The 26,848-nt window shown below is 36.4% G+C and overlaps 1 protein-coding gene across 2 annotated transcripts in view; it reads right to left on the bottom strand.

Moving 5' to 3' along the window:
* SNX7 (sorting nexin 7) overlaps positions 1 to 26,848 on the bottom strand; it is a 101,614-nt gene that overhangs the window by 45,231 nt on the left and 29,535 nt on the right. For both annotated transcript variants that reach the window (XM_059900353.1, XM_059900362.1), the window contains exons 3-7: positions 14,456 to 14,566; positions 13,948 to 14,112; positions 11,681 to 11,879; positions 6,984 to 7,183; positions 4,107 to 4,193 (exon numbers count right to left, since the gene is read on the bottom strand). In XM_059900353.1, the coding sequence (XP_059756336.1) occupies positions 4,107 to 4,193; positions 6,984 to 7,183; positions 11,681 to 11,879; positions 13,948 to 14,112; positions 14,456 to 14,566 (762 nt within the window). The remainder of the gene's footprint in view (positions 1 to 4,106; positions 4,194 to 6,983; positions 7,184 to 11,680; positions 11,880 to 13,947; positions 14,113 to 14,455; positions 14,567 to 26,848) is intronic.

Raw genomic sequence — 26,848 nt, 5'->3', positions numbered from 1 at the left:
GTTTTCGTTGAATACTTCTACCTTAAATGCCATCTCATCACGACATAAAGTCACACATCTCCAATTTTCTTCTTCCTCTTATATGCTATAGTTCAATTTGTAAAGCCACAATCTGCTTTCCTTACAATCTAGAAATGTCAGGGGTCACTAAGAACTTGAAACAAGGGCCACCCTCATTCTTTAAGTGCTTCAGATTCTATCTTCCACCTACGTCTCTCTCAAATTTCTCTTCTCTGCAACTCCACTACCACCTCTTCAGTTCAGGCTCTCGCTGAATCCACACAGTCCAAAGGAAAAAGCCCATATTCCTCATCCTGACAAATAAGGCTCCTTTCCCATCTGACTGCGGCCCACCTTTAGAGCCACGTCCCTCAGTTCTCCTGCACCCTGCTCTCTACACATCAACCAGGGCTCCTCAGTTTAGCACACTTTTTTGAGCCTTTACTATTTTTCATAATATCCACTCACTAGTCTTCAAGGAACAATTCCTTACTCACTTTACAGGACTCATCTCAAGTATTACTTCTGTGAAGCCATCAAAATAACAGCAGCTAACAACCACTGAGTGCTTTCTATGATCCAAATAATTGACTTGCATTTATCATTTGATCCTTAAATAAGCCTATTAGAAAGGTACTAACAATGTCCCCCTTTATATATACATGATAAAATGAGGCTTAAAAATGTTAGGAAATGTGTCTTAAGACTTAATAAACAGATAAGCTAAGATTTGATCCTAGGTCTATCTAATTCCAAAGCCTAAATGACAAAACCCTAAATGAACAGCTGAACTGACCTTCAAATGAGTATTCTACAAGTCTTTACTGAGTTTAGGTCACTTCGAAGCAACTGATTTTATTGTTGTGAGATAAGAAGTACAAACCACAAACTCTAAGAAGCAGGCACTTTACAGCTACCCAGATAATAAATCAAGGAATTCGCTATAAAACATTATTTTAGTTTGCAGGAAAACACATAATTTTTGTGGGCATATTTGTGTGATAAGAAAAAAGTAATAATAATGTCATAATTGCCAATTTACAGCATATACAAAGTTACAGGCACGCAGGCACGGTAAAAGACAAGAGCCTTGTATTTGCATGCCACGTAGCCCATCTGATAAAGATCACCTGATATGTCTAACATGACCTCCGGAATGTTACATCAGTGCTCTACTTCTACCCAATAATTATAACTACACTAGTGTTTGCCCTTCTTGGTAGAGCTTCATTTCACTGACCTTTGCATTATGAGTTGCTTTGCCCAGTTTGCATATAACTTCCCACCCAAAGGTGCCTTTGATGGAGCTTCTGAAGGCAGCCCCAGCAGGTCTCCATAGAAATGGCCCCAGGGTTGTCTCCAAAGTGCCCTGCTTGAGTTGCCATGGTAAACAACCAGCCTAGATTGCTCTATTCAGTTCTCTGCCAGGGTCTCCATGGTGACTGCAAAGGAGGGCTCCTTAGAAGGACCTCACAAGGGCACGTTTCCATGGTGACCCTATCCTGCATATTTCTAAGCAACTTCCCTTCGGTTGTTCTGCAACCAATCAGAGCAGGTTCATTTTGAGAGTAACCCTGGAAGGTTGCTCCCAAAGATATCATTGTAACACACAGGTATTTGGAAGTGAGGTCTGTAAACAAACTGCTTGAAAATGTAAATGGTACCATTCACAAATCATTAAATTAGTTCCTATGCATTTTAGGATCTGTTTTTGATGGGTAACAAAAAAATACTTGTCTCTGTTTCAAACCTTAATAAAAATTATCTTGCAGAATATAGTGCAGATAATTAAAGTTTCAAATTTCTCCAATCTTACAACATAGCAGCTAACTAGGTAAAAAATACTTTATAGTGGACATGTCTCTCACACACACACACACACACACACACACACACACACACACAGACAGACAGACACAAAATGAAATCCAAAATACAGATGGATCATCAGGTTATAATGAGATATCAAGGAAATTTTTACAGAGCAAAAGACAAAATATTTGCAAGTCAAATGAAAAGAAAAAATGTGTTTTTTAGTTGAGTTGGGAAAGCCTAGCCATATTTGGGCCTAAGCTATTTTTTCCTGTGTTTTTGTGGTTGGAACAATCCCAACTACTCTTCCTTTCAATTTAAAATATGAATATAAGCCATTCTGAACAGATGCTTGGTTTTTAAGCCATTTTACTATTCTCCTGAAACTTTAAAATACTGTACTTTTCCTAGTATTTAGTCAAGGGCAATATTTTATCTAATCACAAATTTCAATATCCCACAAATTTAAATATCTTTAGAAATTATTTAACAAATAAAAATATGCTACAGTTCCAATGATACAATTATAATTGTTGTACATGTGCTCACCCATCTCTATTCATTCCAGTTGACTTTTTAAATTGAAAAAATATATATACATACATATATGTGTGTGTATATATATTATATAAATATATAATATATAAATATAATATATATAAATGTATATATATATTTATCCCTTACTGTATTGAGAAGGTTAATCTTGGATTTCCTCTTTTTTCTCCTCATTTTGAGGTAAAAGCAAGAGCTCCCTCTCGACCACTAGTTCCATTTGTTCTACATTTTCTGTTAGTCTCTCTCACAGATTCCATTCTCCTACTCTGTCCACAGCAGCCCACCACTCCCCACTCACACTCCAAGCAGAATAAATTTGACTTTGAAAAATAAGCATAGTTAAGAAAGGTGAGGATAATTCACAATCACTTTTTAGTGAAATCTCAACATTTTACACAAAGTCTGATTTTGTAGAGACTTATTGCTTCAAACGTTCAATATGTTTTTATGAAGCCAAGCAATCACTGCAAGTTTCATTCATTCACAATATTTATTGAGTGACCACCATGTACCAGGTGCTGTTCTCTGGGCTGAGAACATTCAGGAAACAATTAAAAAATTCCTACCCTCAAGGTGTTTAGATTAGCGACAGGGAGAGAAAGAGAAAGAAAGATAATACAAAGAAAACCAGTAAGAATATCATCTTTTGTGTTAGAAAATTATTAAAGCTAGAGAGAAAATTAAAGAAGGGAGGAGGGAGGTTAGCTCCCAAGCCAAGTTGGGATGGGCAGCAATAATACTATGGATTAACAGGGTGGGGGCCGGGAGAGGGGGTGTTTCAAGGACTCCCCCATTCACATGACATAAGTGTACTCTAAACCCTTAAATTAAAAATAAAATTAGGAAAGTCTCTTTCATAGAAAATGTAATAAAAGTTAACAAAGTAATGAGTGATTTCTCCAACTTTTATACTTGCTCTCTGAGAGGCAGCATGGTCTGAGGAAGCCAAGTGATACTATTACCTCCAGTCCTACTTCTGTTTCAAGAACTATATAAATTTGGGCAAGTTACTCTACCTTTCAAGCCTCTTCTTCAGTTTTAAAATGATAACAATTCTGATCTGATAATATCATGTCAACATGCAAAGACAATAAAATGTAAATGCTAAACTACTGTGGGTGAAAATATAATGTCTGAAAATTGCTTTAGAATACTTCAGAAAAAAAAAAGTGAGAAATAGCCAGGTGAAAAAAACTGGGCAAAATGCTGGGAATTAATGAAGCCCAGTGGTGGGTAAATGAGTTCATTATATTATTAGATCTTTTTTTATGTTTGAAAATTTCCATGAAAAAAGTATTTTAAGAAAAGGATTAAAGCTGAAAACAAAGATACTTCCTTTGTAAAGATTTTTCCAATAACTAGAAAAAAATGTATAGGAACACCAACTTACCTTGTACAAATTTCTTATAAAACTAGTAAAAAGTATATTTATTTACTGAGTACTTACTAACCTTCTGGAACAATGTTAGGTACTTTTTTCCATACTTTCTGAATTCAAGCACTCTAATTTAAAAAAATTAACTTCATACTTTACTCATTGTAAGAAAAAATATAAGACAGAAAGGCAGAAAATCATCGTAAGCTTACAGACTCAGCTGGTACTCAATGTATACTCGATTTTTGGAAGAAATTCTAGTATCATTTATTGAATGCTTAAAAACAAGCATGTAATGGAGCTAATACAAATTTTAGACAATCAATTCTACGTGATTATAACAAGAAATTTAAAAACTTACCAGATCAGTATCTGCCTTTTTAGAGGTCAAAGCTTCAACTTTGGAATCCAGTTCTGCCTGTATTTGATCTCTTCTTTTCATGACACCCTTCATATTAAAACACAGGAATGAAACAGGTTGTACTTAGTTTTAATAATCTTTGTATAACAAAAATATACATTTGAGAATCTCTTCCCCAAGCCATCAGTCATCTAGGGGTGTAATGACTTAAAAAATTTTTTTAATCTCTGAAAGCTAAACTGATAGCAAGTATTTAAAAGAAACTTTTTCATAATCTTTTATTAGTTTTCCCAATGTACATCTTACTGGTTTAAGTACTTTATGTACAAAATACATATGTTTTGATGGTGCACTCTAGGCATGTACAGTTCTTCAAAAAGAGCAAAGAACAAAACAAAGGAATAAAAAAGGTCAATAGGAGCACTGAAAATATGTGCTATGGTATAAACTGGCTGCAGTTGGGAGGGCACATGGGCTACACATCTGAAAGTATCTACAATCAGCCCTCTTATTGGACTCCAAAGGCATAGTTAATCAAAGTCAATTACAGTGGGGAATCAATACTGAAGTGTGCATTCACATCTTAAGATTTTACTTTAGCTTAAAATATGTAAGTATTAACCAATTAGCCAAGACTCTGAGGAGAAAGCGTGGCCTCTGCTCTGACTGAGAGGAGTTCCATCTTGTTTTCTTGAATAACCATGATTTCATGTTTAGTTAAAACACCCTGGTGAAGGAATTTGAGTGCAGAATTCATCTACATCTTTTATAATGTTTTCTAGTCTTTTTCAATGTCTTTCCCTTGGTGACTCACTTTTCTTCCAAGACAGTCTTTGTAGACACCAAGATTCTTTTTATTTGTACTCATCTTTCACTGGTTTCCATAGTATTAATTAAACAATGAGATTGTAAAAATGAACACAAGTGGACTAAACAGTTCAAGGCAAAAATAAAACTAACTCTGGGTAAGCAAACAGTTCAACCAGGGAGAGCAGAGTTGCAGGACATAGAAGAGAAGGGCCTTAGTGAGGTACAGGTCTTTTGGGTGTTTTCAGAGGAAGGGAAGAACCTTAATCACAAATCAGTTAAATGGAACCAGGTAAGCTGGCTCTATAGTATTTGAGAGAGTATTGAGAGGCATTAAGGATAAAAATCATCCTGAAAATGACTCACCCTGGTTTTGTGCCTGGTGGAATCACTCTTAAAACGTTCAGAAGAGATTAACATTTCTTTTGTTTTCAAAGAAATGAATAGAAAATTCAACTAATTATCACAAATTCTTTTATATTTACTTCAATGTTTAATGGCCATTAATGTCAGGAACCCCTTCCTTTCTGTAACTCAAATGACACATACTATAATTTAGTCCCATTAATTTTAGGTATGTTTCCATAAATATGAAATATTGTGCTTCATATAGGTAGAAATATTTTAAGTAAGAGGTGGCTTCTGAAGACAACTAGTAAAAACTGCACAAATTTCATCATTTTGCCAAGGCATGTATTTTTCATTATTTTAGCTCACATTGAAGAAAATATTCCAATATAAAACAGAAGCACAACTTCAATATAAGTGCTATTGATTATACCCTAGAAACCTACAAAATAATACAATCAAATGAGGACCTATAAAATAATTCAATTCCGGTTGCTATTATAATTTTTCCACACCTTTAATAATATATGATTTAAATTGCATAATTTCCATCTTGACATAAAGATCAAAACATCTAATTAAGGGAAAAAGAATATAATATTTTTAATGATAAAAATCAGATCTCTTTGAACAGCCACACAAGAGAGAGATCAATAATGAAGTAAACCAATGGAATGTAGCCAAGGAAATTGATGGAGGCAAGGAGGAAGCACCTCAGCAGTGAAACATTAGAGGACTTTGGGAAGCAGGGAGGGTGTGTTTATGGGAGGATCACAACAAAGTCAAGTAACAGCAGAAATCTGAAATACCTACAAAATATTTAATGATTCTGTGAAAGGAAAACCTAAACATGATAAACATGAAAGAGGCAGACATCATGCTGAAAGGCTAAGGGAGCTTTTCTTAACAAGACAAAGTAAAAAAAAATTTTAAATCCTCCCAAATCAAGAGTACATGAAAACAGAAACCAGACATGGATTCAAGTCTAAATGGGAGAAAAAATGGACTATAATTGAATGCAAGCTGACTCCTTTCCCTACTGTCACCCTACAACACCGGAAAGCTGAGGGTATCAGTTCAACTGCGCAAGGTATTGTGAGCAGAGAATAATACTGGATGAAAAACATTAGCTTTGCAGATAGCATTGCTAAATCCCAAATATCTGGAAACCGTAACTTGAACTGAGGAGGTTAAATGCAAAATTCTGATATAAGAGGAATAAAAGCCTTTTCAAATAGTGAAAGAAACATGTTAATTTGAAGGATTTCTTTTCAGAAGCACTCAGAAGACAGAACAAACATCAAGATCCTACTCAAGTACTTTCTACATAATGATACTAAATATATTGCTAAATCAAATGTACCTAGAAGCAAGAAAGCAACTCTTTCATGAAAAGAAATTTCTAAAGTGCTGAAAAATTTTAAAGTAAAATTTTAAAAGGCTGGAAAAGTAATCATACTCCCTATGTAAATCTTGACTGAGGATGCTTCAAATCTATCTTATAAACTGTTGTTGCTACTGTTGAAAATTCCTGCCTTTTATTAACATATTCTTCCACTCATCAATTCTTTCAAGCAGTGAACAAATATTTATGAGCATCTACACGCAAAGCATCCCTCTAGGATGGGAAGATAGTGGTGAACAAAAAGAAATAGAAACTGCCTTTATAAAGCGTATAATCAGGTCAGGAACTAAGGCAGAAGTAAAATTAGGTGTTCTTACCATTAACATTTCACTATAAAGCACATACTCATGTACGACAGGAAGCAGGGCCTCTGAGAGTCCAGACATCCGTTTTTCAGTGGCCTTACAGCATTTGTCAATGCAGCTGGCAACACCTTTTAGAGTATCAGCCAGATCTTCTTCTGATGCTGACCACAGAATATGAATTGGGCCATATTCTTTCATTTCATCAAAATATTCTAAAAAAATAATAAGTTCTTCAATTTACAGGAGTTTTCAAAATCCCTGTATTACAGACAATAAGAAAGGACCTTATTTTCTCATTGTGCACATGTTCTGTACATGAACATAAGAATATGGATATCATTTTTCATTAAATTGACCTGTCATCCCTAACTGCTTAACTGGTCCTCGAATGAAAAGTTTCCAAGTGTCATCAATAATAACATGCTTTTTCATTCTCAAAAGTACCCTGGCTTGGGAGATAAATTATACAATCACTGTATCTATCACAGACTTCTGCCTACCAAACAAACTATATCTGAATATCTCATAGGCAACATGACCTCAACCAAACTTGTCTTCTTTTTCCTCTTATCCTGTTTACATATCCTCTTAATAGTAATTGCTTCCAGAGATCTAAGCAAAAAATGTGGGGTCATCCTAGACCCTAGACTCATACCTGCACAGAGCCAGTCAGCAATTCCAATATTTCTAAATCTCTATCTATCTATCTATCTATCTATCATCTATCTATCTATCTATCTATCATCTATCTAACTATCCATCCATTTACCCACCCACCCATCAACCCACCTGCCTACCCATCCACCCACCTCTCCTCACTTCCACTGTCATCAGCATCTCTAACCTGCACTACTGTAAGGGACTTCTAACAATTCTCCCTCTTTCAATTTTTGTCACAGTATGTGAACATTGAAGTTTCTTAGCTGAATTAGAAAGTCCTTTATGATCAGTCCCTACCTTGCCTCTCCAGGTCTAACTCCTCAGATTCTCCCCCAAAGATATTTTAATTCAAGCCAAAATAACTGCTCATTCATGAATATCTCATGATTTCTCCTAACTTAAACACTGCATGTATCTTTTAGTCTTGCCCTCTGACAAACTACTTCTAATCTTTTAAGTCCTAACACAAACAAATCTCTTCTGTTTCTGTTCCAAAGGCTTCTTAGATGCTTTGTCCTCAATGAGTCTATTATAATTTTATACTTCTATTAAAGCCTATCATAATTTAATACTTCTATTACCCCACTTTATTATAACTGCTTGCATAACTCACACACTCCTAGGCCATATGCTCCAAGACTCAACTGGGCAGTCTTATTATTTTTTTAATCTCAAAGCCTAATACATAATGTATTCAATAAATATTTTCATATCAATGAAAGAATGAATAACAAAAGACTATTCAATGCTTGATAAGCCAAAAATTTATCCAAAAATTTGGATTTCATTTTAAAATCTGAATATTTTTATATGTTTGCTTTCACACTATCAACTTTTAATGACAGATGGCTTTTTATGGTAGAGAATGCATGAGTAGTGAGTGTTTTTGGTCTAATATCCATATAAATACAATTAAATTCTCTATATTTAATCATCTTACTAGTCACTGGGGTTAGCTGAAATATGTCATATTGCTCTAAATTAAACTTTTTACTAAACTGTTACAATTTCAAAAGTTTATATGATCAAGTAAACTAAAAAAGACTTTAAAAATTTGAAAAAACAGAAATATTAGTTGTCACCTAAGGAAGCTATTCCGTTTAATGACCACTAGAGCCCTTCCAAATTGCATCCTCCTGATCTAGGCCTATCTTTTATTTTAAATAATCGCCATACTAAACTAATATTTCTAGAAAATATTCTCCTTTATTTCTTTTCTCAATTTGTGTATATATCAAAGTGTGTCATTAACCCTGTGTAGTATTTATTTTTATATATAGAGCTTCCCTGAAATTCTAAAACTGTGCTTATACAGCACTCAAATCACATCTGTATGCAAACACTTAATGGGCTGCACTGTAATTTGTCCGTTAATATATCTGTTTCCCCAACTAAACTGTGAGCTCAAGGACAGGTACTATCTTAACCCTCCTTCAATCTTTAGCACAAAGCAGTAGCACAACATGTGGTCAATACAAATTTGCCTAATAAATTGGGGAACACAAATCAAAATCACAGAAAAAAACTGAATAAAAGTAAATCAAAAGAGAAATGACTCGTTATGATCATCAAATTCTTTATGATTTAAATATGAATGAAATGCCCGATATAGCCCTATATATTCACTCCTTGAAAATGAGAGCTCAAATTTATAAAGTCTACCACAAAACCCACTTTTCATTTTGAGCATTTCACAAATATTAGAGTATATCAAATATTTTAAAACTAGTCCCTTGTGCTGGCAAATATAAAGCATATTGATAGTCTACAGAAATCTTAAGTGTCAAGAGTTTCCAGGGGCCTCTATGAATTGCTATGCCACTTAATTATGCATCAAGAATCTACTTAATAGACTTGGAATCACAGAACCTAGTTAAAACAACTGGCTTCTTGACATTAAAAGAAAAAATGACAAATGGTAAATACAAAGGCAGACCAAGAAGGCATAAAACAAATTATTAAACTATATTTAGTCACCACAATGACCTCACCAAGTCAATACATAGGAAAGGAAGTTAGAGAAAGGGCAATACACACTCAGATATAACAATTTTTTCTATATCTCTTTTAATAACCAAGCAATTCTTGATAAAGCAGATTTTCCTACTACCAAATCTTATGTTTATTCATTTATTTTTTCAATCATTGAACAGATTTTAATTGAGCATCTACAATGTGTTAGGTGCTATCTAGATACCAGAAATAAATCAATCCTTTTCCCTTTTTGTCCTGATGGAACTTACAGTTTAATGCGGGACATGGACAATAAAGAAATAAACCATCAATGTAGGGACTTTAAGTAGTTCATCTCTAAAACCGATTTATATTAGGAAATATATTTTCTGAATTAGTCATCTATTTTTAATGTAGGTAAATGCAATCAGAAAATTAGCAAAAACTCACCATGGAATTAGAAAAAATCATCATGGAATAAATTCTTTTTTTTAAATATTTATTTATTTATTTATTTGTTTGGCTGCATTGGGTCTTAGTTGCGGCATGCGGGATCTTTAGTTGCGGAATCTTGAGTTGTGGCATGTGGGATCTGATTCCCTGACCAGGGATTGAACCAGGACCCCTGCATTGGGAGCGTGGAGTCTTAGCCACTAGACTACCAGGGAAGTCCCATCATGGAATAAATTCTAACTTGAAAATAGGAAACAGGACCTATTTTCCCATTTATAAATCTCTGACATTGCTTGGACAGGCCTAATGAGTACTTGTCCCCCCATATAAAAATCACTAGAAACTGTGAAAACCCTATTTCCTGAAACATCACTTCTTTGATTAAAACTATAGCCCATGTTGAACATTTGAGACCAACTATATCCAAAATATTAAGCTCTTTATCACTATTATCTATAAATGGGAACAAGACAGCTAGTGATTAATTAAAGCAAATGGAAACCGGCCATGACTACATTCAAAATCATTTACGAATCAGAAATTTTCACAATAGATCTGGGAAGAAACCACACTTTGAAGGTGAAATTCTAACTTAATGTTGTGTGATTCCTCTGTAAGGAGCTTGGAAGTCGCCACTTGGTCTTAACAAGAAAAATGCCAAGCAGATTGAAAAGCCAACTTTTTTTTGGATCTGTGAGAGAGGGGAGGACACAGGACAAACCACTGCCTGCAAGACTGGAAAGAAAGACACAAGGAATCTTGGCTTCCTGGAGCAGAGACTCAAGAGGGGAAATCACTTCTGCAACCAGTGCCGGGCGGTAGGGAGACTGAAACTGTCAATGATGCATTGCTGGAGGCTCAGTGTGGACAATTCAAAGAGTTAAAAACTCCAGAGGAACCCAGTCACCAGGGGACCCCACAATACTGTGAGATTTACCCCCAAAAGCTTACACAGTAAATATCAGATAAAAACTACTTCTGCTTCCTGCAGGGGGTGGGAAAATGAACCATTTTGAAATAGCCTTCTTAACAAGGCCTGCCCTCATGGGAAACTAGTTAACCAGAGCATAACCTGCTGGGGTATTGTCAGAGCCTAACTGACCTGGAAGGGAAAGACCCAACTTGAGCCCACTCTGGCCATCCTGACCCAACTAAGAGCGGGGAGGAAAAAAAACTGAACTTTTGTGAAGCTCACGGTCCAGAGGCACAGACTCACTAAAGGACTGAGCCCTAATCACAGGCCTCTAGAACACTTCCTCTCCCCAACACCTCACCACCACATTACTAAAGGCCTGTTTACTTTTATGAGTACATCATGTCCGGCTACCAAGAAAAAAGTTACAAAACTTACTAAAAGGCAAAAAAACACAATTTGAAGAGAGAGCAAGCATCAGAAACAGATGTGGTAGAGATGTTGGAATTATCAGACCAGTATTTTAAAACAACTCTGATTAATATGCTAAGGGCTCTAATAGATAAAGTAAACAGCATGCAATAACAGACAGACACGGTAAGCAGAGACAGAAATCCTAAGAATGACCAAAAAGAAATGCTAAGTTGACGTTGCCTTACCACACCAGCAAATGTAAAGATCCATCAGAAATCAAACAACTTCGAAATCACATTTCAGTGATTCTACATACCCCTTTCCTCCTTGTAAATTCTCTGAGATATTTTATCTATCAAATTTATTTTCTGGCTAAATGTTTCAATAAAGTTATTCATTTCCATGAACTCCTCGGGGCGGCTTTTAACTCCTCTCATTGATAATGCAACCGCTCTGACCGTCTGCCCCATCCTGCTGAGTAATCCAGGCCCTTGCTTCTTGTGAGAAGAGAGTTCCTACAAACAAAAAAATAAAATATTCGTGATGAAGCAGACAATGATATTCCAAGCCCCAACAACAAAAAAGAAATCTAATTAGAAGAATAAAATAAAGATAATAAAAATGTTTCATATACGTCTTTTTTTTTTTTTTCAATGTTAATTTGAAGCAGATGAGTTTAGGGTACAGTTCTTTCTCTAAATCTCAGTCTCCTTGATAACATTCCTTTTCAAAGTGCTCATGTAAAACATGTTTCCTCAGAGCATGGATCTTTCAAAGAACAAGGTTTAACAGAGGGAATCACACTTAAGGAGATTACTGGAGAAGATAAGAAGGATGATATGAGATGAAATCCATATTTTATAACAGGAATTTAATAGAAAAATGATTGAGAAAAAGATTTCTTAGGGTCTAAGTATAACTACTCCCTGGAAAAAAAACTGGAAAACTTCATTAATTTTTTAGTTATAATAATAGCTAGCATTTATTAAGAGCTTAATGTTGCAGGCACTATACTTGCATTCTTATATACATAACTCACAATAACACTATGAAGTAGGTTCTATTATTATCCTCACTGTACAGAAGAAAATAGAAGCAAAGGAAGGTGTGCTCAAGTTCCAAGAGCAATGAATTAGTGGATAAGGACTGGAATCCTTAGGGGCTTCACTGCTAAGCACTAACCTGCTTTGTCTACTTAAAGTCACTAGAATAATTGGTAAACAGATACTCCCTGACCATAGCTCTGCAACTAACTTAACTGGATAAACTGTGACACTATCTCCACTGGCTGACTGTCTTTGGAGAAAGATTTTTAATAAAATATATAACTAGCTGTTTCTAGTTCTAGTTAACTTAGGAGGGTCAGCTACAGACTTGCAAAGTAGAAATGCTATAAAAGGATACACTAAAGTATTCCTTCAGAAGTATGGCATACTAAAAAAGAACACCAAGAAGGAGGACAAGGGATTCTGAGGATGGTTGTAGCACTTACTGAAACATAGGTTTGAGATCAAATAAAAGATGAAGAGTAGCATACACACACACAAAAATCTATAACAATGCTGACTACCAAATCCACAGATAAAAATATTATTATGTATTATTTACCCAAATATTAAATAACATATTATCTTTCTCCAGATCTTCTTTCCTAAAGGTCTTACACAAAATAATATATAAACTTGTTTATTTCCATGTCAATATGATTTTGTGTGCAAATAATAACAGATGCTATTCTTGACCAGGCAACACGTCTATCGAGGAGTGCTACCACATCATTCGATAGAGTAAAAACATGATCAGAAACGGCACAAGTCACAACTGGCAAGCTGTTACTGCAACTGCTGACTGCAGATAATGTTTCTAACAGCTTCTAAGGGTCTGGAGTCAGGCCACAAATTCATCTCACATAAGTCACATAGGGCTTCCAGACAGCAAGTACCGTCAAGATTGAGATGAATCACTTTTTAGCTTCGATCACTTTAGCAACAACCGAGAGATAGAAAACTCAGCACTGGTCAGTAAGTATTTAATACTGACCATTGTTCTACCTATCATCTTTCTTGGTGAGTTATATCTTCATAGAAGAAAAGAAAAGGAACATATAAGGTTTCTGTATTAGAAATTAGACCCCCTTCAATTAGGTAATTGAAGGGAAAGTAAGGAAATTGTATTATTTACCTATCTCTCCATCCATCCATCCATCTATTTAATAAAATCTTTTATCCTAACTTGAAAAGCCCTGACCAATTACTACTCAAAACAGTGTCAATTTTTAAATGTTTATATATTTTCGGTATTGGTAATATATGCAAGGAGTACCCAGGCATTAAAAAAAATAAAAAATCAGCTACCAAGAGAAATATGAGGATGTATATGTGAGAAAGGTACAAGATTTTCATAATGTTTATACGTAGACCTGACACAGGGTTGTATCTGAAGGATCTCTCTCCAATGTTTAAAAACACATATTAATTCAAGGCCACTGCTACCTGATTTATAAAGGTAAATAAGAGGAAGCATACAACCTACTACACGTATAGATACTAAAGGATTATATGAGTATAAATTAAAATCCTTTACCCAAGCTTGTGCAGTAAGAAAAACTTTAAAGTCTTCATTAAATGTTAGAGTTGGATGATCAGCAATTCGGTTCAAAAATTTATGCAATGCCTTCCTGCGTGTCTCAATGAAGTCATCGTTAAAGCGTTCCACCATTCCTTTCACTATAAACTTTTCTGGCAACGGCTAGGGCAAAAAAATTTAAAAAGGTATCTGAGCATTATGTGGCACAGGATTATAAGGAATTCTACACTTTTTCTTTTTGGAAGATTATTTGAACGTGTGATCATTTCTTATAAAAATAATTTTTCAAAATTCACAACGCTAGAGCCAAACACTGTAAAATCTTAACACATTACAATAGTTTAAAAAAACAAATCTGTACATAGACTGAAAAGTTTAAAAACAAATGTTCCTAAGATAAATGAATTATACTGAATTAAAAGGTCTGAAATTGGGTGTTAGGCATTCTAACGATTCACAAGACAAAATGGCAGTTATTCTGTGAAAAAAAAAAATGTAAACTTACTGGAATAATCAGAGTGGGGTGTGCTTCTTCAAGTCTTTCTTTCAACCAAAGGAAATCTTGATAACGTCTCCTAACTTCAAATTCACTGGAGTCAAATTCCCCACGAGACGTCTGAAGAAAGTAGGAGAAAATAACAGCACATGCAATATAAGACAGAAGACATTTGCCTAATGTTATTTTAGACATTCTGAAATAAATGGGTCTCTACGAAAAACTAACAAATTCTAATTATTCAGTGTTTGTCAGCCTGTCTTTTTTTTTTTTTTTTTTGCAGACATCAATTCATGTAGCAGATGAAACAAAGCAAACTTTCCAGTATTCCCAGAAAGAAAGCAAACATCATGCTCAAATTTAAAATCCAAACTGAAAAAATCTGTCTTAGAGCAACCATCTGTCTTCCACAAGATTTTAACTACTATTATCTTTGGCATGACTTTCTTGCTAACAAGAAAGTGTGTTCTGAATTTAGGTTTCAAATATATTTCATTTTTCAAGATGATCAGAATTCAGAATTTCAGGAAAGTCCTATTTTTGCAACTTGGAAAATAACCTGACATAACTGAGAAAAAAATGTTTTCCTGGAATTTGCTCAAATGAATTGCTTTGCTAAAATTTGCTTTTAGTATTTGAAAATTGTAACATTATACAGAGTGATTTTACCGCTTTTTAAAAATGTCATTAATGGAAATTTAATGTGAAAAGAAAATCTTCCTATCATTTCTCAAGGAATTCTGAGCTATATGCCTAAACTCCTAAAAACTAAGCAAATATATTAAAATATCTGTTCTTAACAAACTAAAAATCTATTCCAACACACATGACAAGAAGAACATGGGTAAAATATCAACCTCACTTCTATTACCTGAATCCCAAGCCAGATACAAAAATAGCTTAGATAATGCGCCCTCACCTATCATAAGATGAAAAGTCATTTATATAATTTTTTTAAAAAAATTATACACAGTAATATTAAGTTTGAGATTTTCCTGGAGAAGTAAACATGGAATAAATAACACATTACATATTTCACATTCACCAGAAATATCAATCACCCACACAGACGAACACAATTGTAAAATTAAGCAGTTCAAGTCAAAATAAGATGCAATCTTAATTGTCATAAAATAAGGCTCACAAAAGCTATACTTGACAAAGTTTATTCTTTTAAAAATGAATGTTTAGAATACCATAAAATATATCTTAGCAAAACATTCCCTTTTTAGCGGGAAAAAGTGGAGGTAAATGAGATGCAGAAGTCTAAGGAACTACATGTTCAAAAAACACTACAAAATCTAACTATTATGCCAAATGGTACAAGTTGTGGAAATGGTAAAAATAGGCAAACTAAATCTAGTAGAAACACAGTTTAACAAATATATATACAAGTTGGTATATGTATATATATATATATGCAAATACATAAACATGCATACATAAATATGCACACAAAACATGTTTAGAGTCACTCATTAAACAACACTTACTGACACCTCCTCATACCTGGCACATACGTATAGGTTCACTACCCATTTCCAAGAAAATAAAATGGCATAACTAACAATAAAAACACTCAAACACTGGGAAGTTAAAGTAAGATTGAGCTTTACATGTCTTCAAGAATTCCCAAAACTTCAAGTAAACACAAAAGAAACCTGTATAAATTCCAGCAACAGAAAGATATAAAATCAAGTCAAATAATTGGTTGATTCTGTCCTCATCACTCTGCCACTGACTTAGAAGAGTTCCCTAACATACTACAATAACAGAAGAAAACAGAGGATAAGTACAAACCTTAAGGATAATGCATTCTTTCTTCCTACTCTAAGACTTCATTGGACTTCTAAAGGGTTATGAGTTATATATTATCTGTGCTCCAAAATAACTTTTTAGAACACAAGTTCTTTCTAAGTTGGAAATTTGTCATCAAACCCTGTTATTCCTACTGTTTGGAAGCTTTATGTCTATCTTCTAATCTAGAATACAGTTTCCCATGGAAAGTAAATTGTGAATGGTGTTTCATGTCTGACCATAAGAGCTTGCATACTTGAAGTTTAGGACTAATGGACTCATGTGATCTATACCTCAAAATGCATTTATTTAACAAATACTGACCTTTGGTCAAGGGCAAACAGTTACTATAAATTGGAGGATTTAGAAAACTGTTTTTGAGGGAAAATGAATCTCAGAATCAAGAATATACTTTAACCCCCAACTACATACAGGCAGGCATTTATGAGTTTGTCTTCATGATGAGGATGTAAGAGGACAGACCCTTATTAAACCTCTGAGTTCTTACTCCTACATGTCCTAAGTCAAGGCACATCTCTAATCTCTGAAACAGAAAGTACTTCTTTAGATCAGTCACCTCAGATATTCTAACCTGGAGAATAAAGGGTAATTTCCCATAAGGGGAACAGATGCCAGGAATGTGGGCTTCCTGATATAATTATTTACAATCAGGTCACCCTTAAGTATTTCTAAGTAGGAGATTGCCAGTGTACATGTAGGTATATGAGCATGTGCATTTATCCTTTTTTTTTCTTTTTATGAATGTGTATCTTTATTTTTTATTTTATTCTTATTATTTTTAACATCTTTATTGGAGTATAATTGCTTTACAATGGTGTGTTAGTTTCTGCTTTATAACAAAGTGAATCATATATCCTCATATCTCTTCCCTCTTGCATCTCCCTCCCTCTCACCCTCCCTAACCCACCCCTCTAGGTGGTCACAAAGCACCTAGCTGATCTCCCTGTGCTATGCGGCTGCTTCCCACTAGCTATCTACTTTACATTTCGTAGTGTATATATGTCCACGCCACTCTCTCACTTTGTGGCAGCTTACCCTTCCCCCTCCCCATATCCTCAAGTTCATTCTCTAGTAGGTCTGCGTCTTTATTCACGTCTTGCCCCTAGGTTCTTCATGACCATTTTTTTTGTTTGTTTTTTAGATTCCATATATATGTGTTAGCATATGGTAATTGTTTTTCTCTTTCTGACTTACTTCACTCTGTATGACAGAGTCTAGGTCCGTCCACCTCACTACAAATAACTCAAATTCGTTTCTTTTTATGGCTGAGTAATATTCCACTGTATATATGTGCCACCTCTTCTTTATCCATTCATCTGTCGATGGACACTTAGGTTGCTTCCATGTCCTGGCTACTGTAAATAGAGCTGCAATGAACATTGTGGTACACGACTCTTTTTGAATTATGGTTTTCTCAGGGTATGTGCCCAGTAGTGTGATTGCTGGGTCGTATGGTAGTTCTATTTTTAGTTTTTGAAGGAATCTCCATACTGTTCTCCATAGTGGCTGTATCAATTTACATTCCCACCAACAGTGCAAGAGGGTTCCCTTTTCTCCACACCCTCTCCAGCATTCATTGTTTCTATTTTTTGTTTTGTTTTGTTTTTTATTTATGGCTGTGTTGGGTCTTCGTTTCTGTGCGAGGGCTTTCTCTCTAGTTGTGGCAATCGGGTGCCACGCTTCATTGCGGTGCGTGGGCCTCTCACTATCGCGGCCTCTCTTGTTGCAGAGCACAGGCTCCAGATGTGCAGGCTCAGTAATTGTGGCTCATGGGCCTAGTTGCTCCGCGGCATGTGGGATATTCCCAGACCAGGGCTCAAACCCGTGTCCCCTGCATTGGCAGGCAGATTCTCAACCACTGCACCACCAGGGAAGCCCTGTTTCTAGATTTTTTGATGATGGCCATTCTGACCGGTGTGAGATGATATCACATTGTAGTTTTGATTTGCATTTCTCTAATGATTAATGATGTTGAGCATTCTTTCATGTGTTTGTTGGCAATCTGTATATCTTCTTTGGAGAAATGTCTATTTAGCTGTTCTGCCCATTTTTGGATTGGGTTGTTTGTTTTTCTGATATTGAGCTGCATGAGTTGCTTGTAAATTTTGGAGATTAATCCTTTGTCAGATGCTTCATTTGCAAATATTTTCTTCCATTCTGAGGGCTGTCTTTTCGTCTTGTTTATGGTTTACTTTGCTGTGAAAACCTTTTAAGTTTCATTAGGTTCCATTTGTTTATATTTGTTTTTATTTCCATTTCTCTAGGAGGTGGGTCAAAAAGGATCTTGCTGTGATTTATGTCATAGAGTGTTCTGCCTATGTTTTCCTCTCAGAGTTTTATAGTGTCTGGCCTTACATTTAGGTCTTTAATCCATTTTGAGTTTATTTTTGTGTATGGTGTTAGGGAGTGTTCTAATTTCATTCTTTTACATGTAGCTGTCCAGTTTTCCCAGCACCACTTATTGAAGAGGCTGTCTTTTCTCCACTGTATATTCTTGCCTCCTTTATCAAAGATAAGGTGACCATACGTGCATGGGTTTATCTCTGGGCTTTCTATCCTGTTCCATCGATCTATATTTCTGTTTTTGTGCCAGTACCATAATGTCTTGATTACTGTAGCTTTGTAGTATAGTCTGAAGTCAGGGAGCCTGATTCCTCCAGCTCCGTTTTTCTTTCTCAAGATTGCTTTGGCTATTTGGGGTCTTTTGTGTTTCCATACAAATTGCGAAATTTTTTGTTCTAGTTCTGTGAAAAATGCCAGTGGTAGTTTGATAGGGATTGCATTGAATCTGTAGATTGCTTTGGGTAGTACAGTCATTTTCACAATGTTGATTCTTCCAATCCAAGAACATGGTATATCTCTCCATCTGTTTGTATCATCTTTAATTTCTTCCATCAGTGTCTTTTACTTTTCTACATATAGGTCTTTTGTCTCCTTAGGTAGGTTTATTCCTAGGTATTTTATTCTTTTCATTGTAATGGTAAATGGGAGTGTTTTTGTAATTTCACTTTCAGATTTTTCATCATTAGTGTATAGGAAAGGAAGAGATTTCTGTGCATTAATTTTGTATCCTGCTACTTTACCAAATTCATTGATTAGCTCTAGTAGTTTTCTGGTAGCATCTTTAGGAATCTCTATGTATAGTACCATGTCATCTGCAAACAGTGACAGCTTTACTTCTTTTCCAATTTGGATTCCTTTTCTTTCTTTTTCTTCTCCGATTGCTGTGGCTAAGATTTCCAAAACTATGTTGAATAATAATGGTGAGAGCGGGCAACCTTGTCTTGTTCCTGACAGTGGAAATGGTTTCAGGTTTTCACCACTGAGGATGATGTTGGCTGTGGGTTTGTCATATATGGCCTTTATTATGTTAAGGTAAGTTCCTTCTATGCCTACTTTCTGGAGAGTTTTTATCATAAATGGGTGTTGAATTTTGTCAAAAGCTTTCTCTGCATCTATTGAGATGATCATATGGTTTTTCTCCTTCAATTTGTTAATATGGTGTATCACATTGATTGATTTGCGTATACTGAAGAATCCTTGCATTCCTGGGATAAACCCCACTTGATCATGGTGTAGGATCCTTTTAATGTGCTGTTGGATTCTGTTTGCTAGTATTTTGTTGAGGATTTTTGCATCTACGTTCATCAGTGATATTAGCCTATAGTTTTCTTTCTTTGTGACATCTTTGTCTGGTTTTGGTATCAGGGTGATGGTGGCCTCGTAGAATGAGTTTGGGAGTGTTCCTACCTCTGCTATATTTTGGAAGAGTTTGAGAAGGATAGGTGTTAGCTCTTCTCTAAATGTCTGATAGAATTCACCTGTGAAGCCATCTGGTCCTGGGCTTTTGTTTGTTGGAAGGTTTTAAATCACAGTTTCTATTTCAGTGCTTGTGATTGGTCTGTTCATATTTTCTATTTCTTCCTAGTTCAGACTCAGAAGGCTGTGCATTTCTAAGAATTTTTCCATTTCTTCCAGGTTGTCCATTTTACTGGCATACAGTTGCTTGTAGTAATCTCTCATGATCCTTTGTATTTCTGCAGTGTCAGTTGTTACTTCTCCTTTTTCATTTCTAATTCTATTGATTTGAGTCTTCTCCTTTTTTTTCTTAATGAGTCTGGCTAATGGTTTATCAATTTTGTTTATCTTCTCAAAGAACCAGTTTTTAGTTTTATTGATCTTTGCTATCAATTCTTTCATTTCTTTTTCATTTATTTCTGATCTGATCTTTATGATTTCTTTCCTTCTGGTAACGTTGGGGTTTTTTTATTCTTCTTTTCTAATTGCTTTAGGTGTAAGGTTAGGTTATTTATTTGAGATGTTTCTTGTTTCTTAAGGTAGGATATTATTGCTATAAACATCCCTCTTAGAACTGCTTTTGCTGCATCCCATAGGTTTTGGGTCATCGTGTTTTCATTGTCATTTGTTTCTAGGTATCTTTTGATTTCCTCTTTGATTTCTTCAGTGATCACTTCGTTATTAAGTAGTGTATTGTGTAGCCTCCATGTGTTTGTATTTTTTACAGATTTTTTCCTGTAATTGATATCTAGTCTCATAGCATTGTGGTCAGAAAAGATACTTGATATGATTTCAATTGTCTTAAATTTACCAAGGCTTTATTTGTGATACAAGATATGATCTATCCTGGAGAATGTTCCATGAGCACTCGAGAAGAAATATTCTGTTGTGTTTGGATGGAATGTCCTATAAATATCAATTAAGTCCATCTTGTTTAATGTATCATTTAAAGCTTGTGTTTCCTTATTTATTTTCATTTTGGATGATCTGTCCATTGGTGAAAGTGGGGTGTTAAAGTCTCCTACTATGATTGTGTTACTGTCAATTTCCCCTTTTATGGCTGTTAGTATTTGCCTTATGTATTGAGGTGCTCCTATGTTGGGTGCATAAATATTTACAACTGTTATTTCTTCTTGGATTGATCCCTTGATCATTATGTAGTGTCCTTCTTTGTCTCTTGTAATAGTCTTTGTTTTAAAGTCTATTTTGTCTGATATGAGAGTTGCTACTCCAGATTTCTTCTGATTTCCATTTGCATGGAATATCTTTTTTCATCCCCTCACTTTCAGTCTGTATGTGTCCCTAGGCCTGAAGTGGGTCTCTTGTAGACAGCGTATATATGGGTCTTGTTTTTGCATCCATTCAGCCAGTCTATGCATTTTGGTTGGAGAATTTAATCCATTGACATCTAAGGTAGTTATTGATATGTATGTTCCTATTAGCATTTTCTTAATTGTTTTGGGTTTGTTATTGTAGGTCTTTTCCTTCTCTTGTGTTTCCTGCCTAGAGAAGTTTCTTTAGCATTTGTTGTAAAGCTGGTTTGGTGGTGCTGAACTCTCTTAACTTTTGCTTCACTGTAAAGGTTTTAATTTTTCCATCAAATCTGAATGAGATCCTTGCTGGGTAGAGTAATCTTGGTTGTAGGTTTTTCCCTTTCATCACTTTAAATATGTCCTGCCTCTCCCTTCTGGCTTGCAGAGTTTCTGCTGAAAGATCAGCTGTTAACCTTAAGGGGATTCCCTTGTGTGTTATCTGTTGTTTTTCCCTTGCTGCTTTTAATATTTTTTCTTTGTATTTAAATTTTGATAGTTTGATTAATATGTGTCTTGGCGTGTTTCTCCTTGGATTTATCCTCTATGGGATTTTCTGTGCTTCCTGGACTTAACTATTTCCTTTACCATATTAGGGAAGTTTTCAACTATAATCTCTTCAAATATTTTCTCAGTCCCCTTCTTTTTCTCTTCTTATTCTGGGACCCCTATAATTCAAATGTTGGTGTGTTTAATGTTGTCCCAGAGGTCTCTGAGACTGTCCTCAATTCTTTTCATTCTTTTTTCTTTATTCTGCTCTGCAGTAGTTATTTCCACTATTTTATCTTCCAGGTCACTTATCCTTTCCTCTGCCTCAGTTATTCTGCTATTGATCCCTTCTAGAGAATTTTTAATTTCATTTATTGTGTTGTTCATACTGTTTGTTTGCTCTTTAGTTCTTCTAGGTCCTTGTTAAACGTTTCTTGTATTTTCTCCATTCTATTTCCAAGATTTTGGATCATCTTTACTATCATTATTCTGAATTCTTTTTCAGGTAAACTGCCTATTTCCGGTTCATTTGTTAGGTCTGCTGCGTTTTTGCCTTGCTCCTTCATCTGCTGTGTGTTTCTCTGTCTTCTCATTTTGCTTAACTTACTGTGTTTGGGGTCTCCTTTTCACAGGCTGCAGGTTCGCAGTTCCCGTTGTTTTTGGTGTCTGCCCCTAGTGGCTAAGGTTGGTTCAGTGGGTTGTGTAGGCTTCCTGGTGGTGGGAACTAGTGCCTGTATTCTGGTGGATGAGGCTGGATCTTGTCTTTCTGGTGGGCAGGTCCACGTCTGATGGTGTGTTTTGGGGTGTCTGTGGCCTTATGATTTTAGGCAGCCTCTCTGCTAATGGGTGGGGTTGTGTTCCTGTCTTGCTAGTTGTTTGGCATTGGGTGCCCAGCACTGTAGCCTGCTGGTCGTTGAGTGGAGCTGGGTCTTGATGTTGAGATGGAGATCTCTGGGAGATTTTCACCGTTTGATATTACGTGGAGCTGGGAGGTCTCTTGTGGACCAACGTCCTGAACTTGTCTCTCCCACCTCAGAGTCACAGCCCTGATGCCTGGCTGGAGCACCAAGAGCCTGTCATCCACACGGCTCAGAATAAAAGGGAGAAAAAAAAGAAAGAAAGAAAAAAGAAGATAAAATGAAATAAAATAAAATAAAATAAAGTTATTAAAATAAAGAATAATTAAAAAAAATTTTTTAATAAAAAAAAGAAAGACGAGAGCAACCAAACCAAAAAAAAAAAAAAAAACCTACCAATGATAACAGGCGCTAAAAGCTATACTAAAACAAACAAACAAACAAAAAACGGACAGACAGAATCCTAGGACAAATGGTAAAAGCAAAGCTATACAGACAAAATCACATACAAAAACATGTACATACACACTCACAAAAAGAGAAGAAGGTAAAAAAATATATATATATCATTGATCCCAAAGTCCACCTCCTCAATTTGGGATGATTCATTGTCTATTCAGGTATTCCACAGATGCAGGGTACATCAAGTTGATTGTGGAGATTTAATCCACTGCTCCTGAGGCTGCTGGGAGAGATTTCCCTTTCTCTTCTTTGTTCGCACAACTCCTGGGGTTCAGCTTTGGATTTGGCCCCGCCTCTGTGTGTAGGTCGCCTGAGGGCATCTGTTCTCCGCTCAGACAGGACAGGGTTAAAGGAGCAGCTGATTCGGGGGCCCTGGCTCACTCAGGCCAGGGGGAGGGAGGGGTACGGAGTGCGGGGCGAGCCTGCAGTGGCAGAGGCCAGTGTGACATTACAACAGCCTGAGGTGCCATGTGTTCTCCCGGGGAAGTTGTCCCTGGGTCATGGGACCCTGGCAATGGCGGGCTGCACAGGCTCCCGGGAGGGGAGTTGTGGATAGTGACCTGTGCTTGCACACAGGCTTCTTGGTGGCTGCAGCAGCAGCCTTAGCGTCTCTTGCCTGTCTCTGAGGTCCGCGCTGATAGCCGCAGCTCGCGCCCGTCTCTGGGGCTCGTTTAGGCGGTGCTCTTAATTCCCTCTCCTCGCGCACCAGGAAACAAAGAGGCAAGAAAAAGTCTCTTGCCTCTTCAGCAGCTCCAGACTTTTTCCCGGACTCCCTCCCAGCTAGTTGTGGCGCAGTAGCTCCCTTCAGGCTGTGTTCACGCAGCCAACCCCAGTCCTCTCCCTGGGATCTGACTTCAGAAGCCCAAGCCTCAGCTCCCAGCCCCCATCTGTCCCGGCGGGTGAGCAGACAAGCCTCTGAGGCTAGTGAGTGCTGGTTAGCACCGATCCTCTGTGTGGGAATCTCTCCGCTTTGCCCTCTGCCTCCCTGCTGCTGCGCTGTCCTCCGTGGCTCCGAAGCTTCCCCCCTCTGCCACCCCCCGTCTCTGCCCACGAAGGGCCTTCCTAGTGTGTGGAAAGCTTTCCTCCTTCACAGCTCCCTCCCACTGGTGCTGGTCCTGTCCCTATTCTTTTGTCTCTGTTTTTTCTTTTTACTTTTGCCCTACCCAGGTACGTGGGGAGTTTCTTGCCTTTTGGGAGGTCTGAGGTCTTCTGCCAGCGTTCAGTAGGTGTTCTGTAGGAGTTGTTCCACATGTAGATGTATTTCTGATGTATTTGTGGGGAGGAAGGTGATCTGCACGTTTTACTCCTCCGCCATCTTGAAGCTCCTCCTGCATTTATCCTTATAATCTTGGTGTCCATGAATGTAAATTTTTTAAAAAATATTTATTTATTTATTTATTTATGTTTGGCTGCATTGGATCTTCATTGTTGCGCACGGGCTTTCTCTAGTTGCGGCGAGCGGGGGCTACTGTTTGCTGCAGTGCGCAGGTTTCTCATTGCCGTGGCTTCTCTTGTGGAGCATGGCCTCTAGGTGCACGGGCCTCAGTACTCATGGCACACGGGCTCCGCAGTTGTGGCCCGCGGGCTCTAGAGCACAGGCTTAGTAGTTGTGGCTCACGGACTTAGCTGCTCTGCAGCATGTGGGATCTTCCTGGACCAGGGCTCGAACCCATGTCCCCTGTATTGACAGGCAGATTCTTAACCACTGCACCACAAGGGAAGTCCATAAATTTTTATAAAACTAAAACTTTCCCAGGGTAGCCATCTTTGAACCCCCTAATTTGATGGAGTACCCACACTCATAAAATTCTGTATTTTTCTGTCACAGTATTTATAACTATAATTAATTAATTAAATATATAATTATTTAAGATCCATCACCCCCCTATACTGAAAACTCCAGGAAGGCAGGGGGTATGTCTGTCTTGATTGCTGGTGTAGTCTCAACATACCAGTCTGGTGCTTGGGACATAAGTGGCACTCAACAGAAATTTATTGAATATTTGAGTAAATGAATAAGTGATAATAAGTGAATAACAAAGAAAATATTATGTTTGATAACACAATATACATCTACTAAATGTTTATAAATTTGTTCTGCAATGCATATTTTAGTATACATAGGTATAGTCTATATACTAGGATGGAGTAAAAGTAATCAGATGTAGAATAAAGGGACTTAGTTTATAAAAGTTAAGCCAAAAGATAGTTTGCCATAATCATATACAGATGCACAAAAGTATAATGAAAATCTATATAGTAAGGAAGTAAAGCAAACTGTCTAGATTTAAATCTTAGCTCAGCTAATGACTGTGTTTTATAACCTTTGGCAAGTTTTGAGTTTCAGTGGGCTCATTCACAAAATGAGGGTAAATCATAAGATCCAGGATTGTTGTGAGCTTCAGATGAGTTAAAACATATAAAGTGGTTAGAACATTGCCTGGCACAAATTAGTCCCACAATAAAAGTTAGTTTAACACACTATAATATTATCACTATCACTATTACTACTACTACTACAAGAGCAGTACATTTAAAATATGATGTAATATGGATAACTCATAAGAACTGTATGTCTATGATTAGAATGAAGTCCATAGGGTGGCTTATAAAGTGTCTTTCTGAAAGAAACCAATGAGGGGAAAATAATTCAGTTTCACAAAATCTTTGCTAGAAAGGGTAATGAAAATGAATGATTATAACAATAACAGTAGTAACAGGAGAAATCTGGCTCTATTCTTAGCAGTGTGTCTGTATTAACACACTAAATATTCACAAAGACCGTACGAGGTTAGTACTGTTATCTTATTTACAAATGAGGAAACTAAGCATAGAGAGGTTAATTAAATAGCAAGGAAGGGGGGCGATCAAGATTCAACTCCATGCTCTCTTGCTCTACAGCCTCTTGATATGACTATGATACTATAAATTTCTTTACTCACTGACTCACCGAAAAGGTTAAATTGCTAACTTGCTATATCCCAAGGATTTTGTTTAGAATTATGGATAACTTAAGATACAATTACCTTCCTTGAGAAGCTCACAGACTCATTGGGAATAAATACAAATAAACACACAGCTAATGACCTACACACAGGTAGGTGACAATTACTGAATACTTATTATATGTTAGGCACTTTGCTAAGTGTTTTACATTGATTAGTTACCCTAACTTAATTCTTACAGCAACTCTACAGAACCAGGTTCTATTATCATTTCAGTCTTATAAATTAAAAAACAAAAAAACCCTGAGGCTTAGAAGGACTAAATATAGGCTTTTGATTTCTTTGCTACACTGACTGTGGTATCTTATATTCTTTAAGAGTTCAGTTAGAACACTGTGAGCAAACAGAAGAAAGAGGACTCAGCTTGTGGGGCAGAGGTGGTGGGCATCATTTTGAATGGTATCTTGAAAAACAAACAGTAACTCTTCTGTCTGAAAGCGGGAAGGGCATACCACACAGAAGAAAAAGCATATGCAAAGTCATGAGAGCAAGAAATAGCCTAGAATATTCAGATAAAAGAGGTAGTTCTATGCAAGTGGAGAGCAGGGCTATTAAAAGTCGGGAGTAAGAGGTGAGTCATATATGGTATGCTGGCCCCAGACTGAGAAGTTGTCTATATATCATACAAAGGAGTCTGCACTTTGTTCTGTAGGAAGTGAGGAG

The sequence above is a fragment of the Balaenoptera ricei genome, chromosome 1 (assembly GCF_028023285.1).
Source record: "Balaenoptera ricei isolate mBalRic1 chromosome 1, mBalRic1.hap2, whole genome shotgun sequence".
Lineage (NCBI taxonomy): Eukaryota > Metazoa > Chordata > Mammalia > Artiodactyla > Balaenopteridae > Balaenoptera > Balaenoptera ricei.
This window is presented reverse-complemented; position numbering and strand designations above follow the sequence as displayed.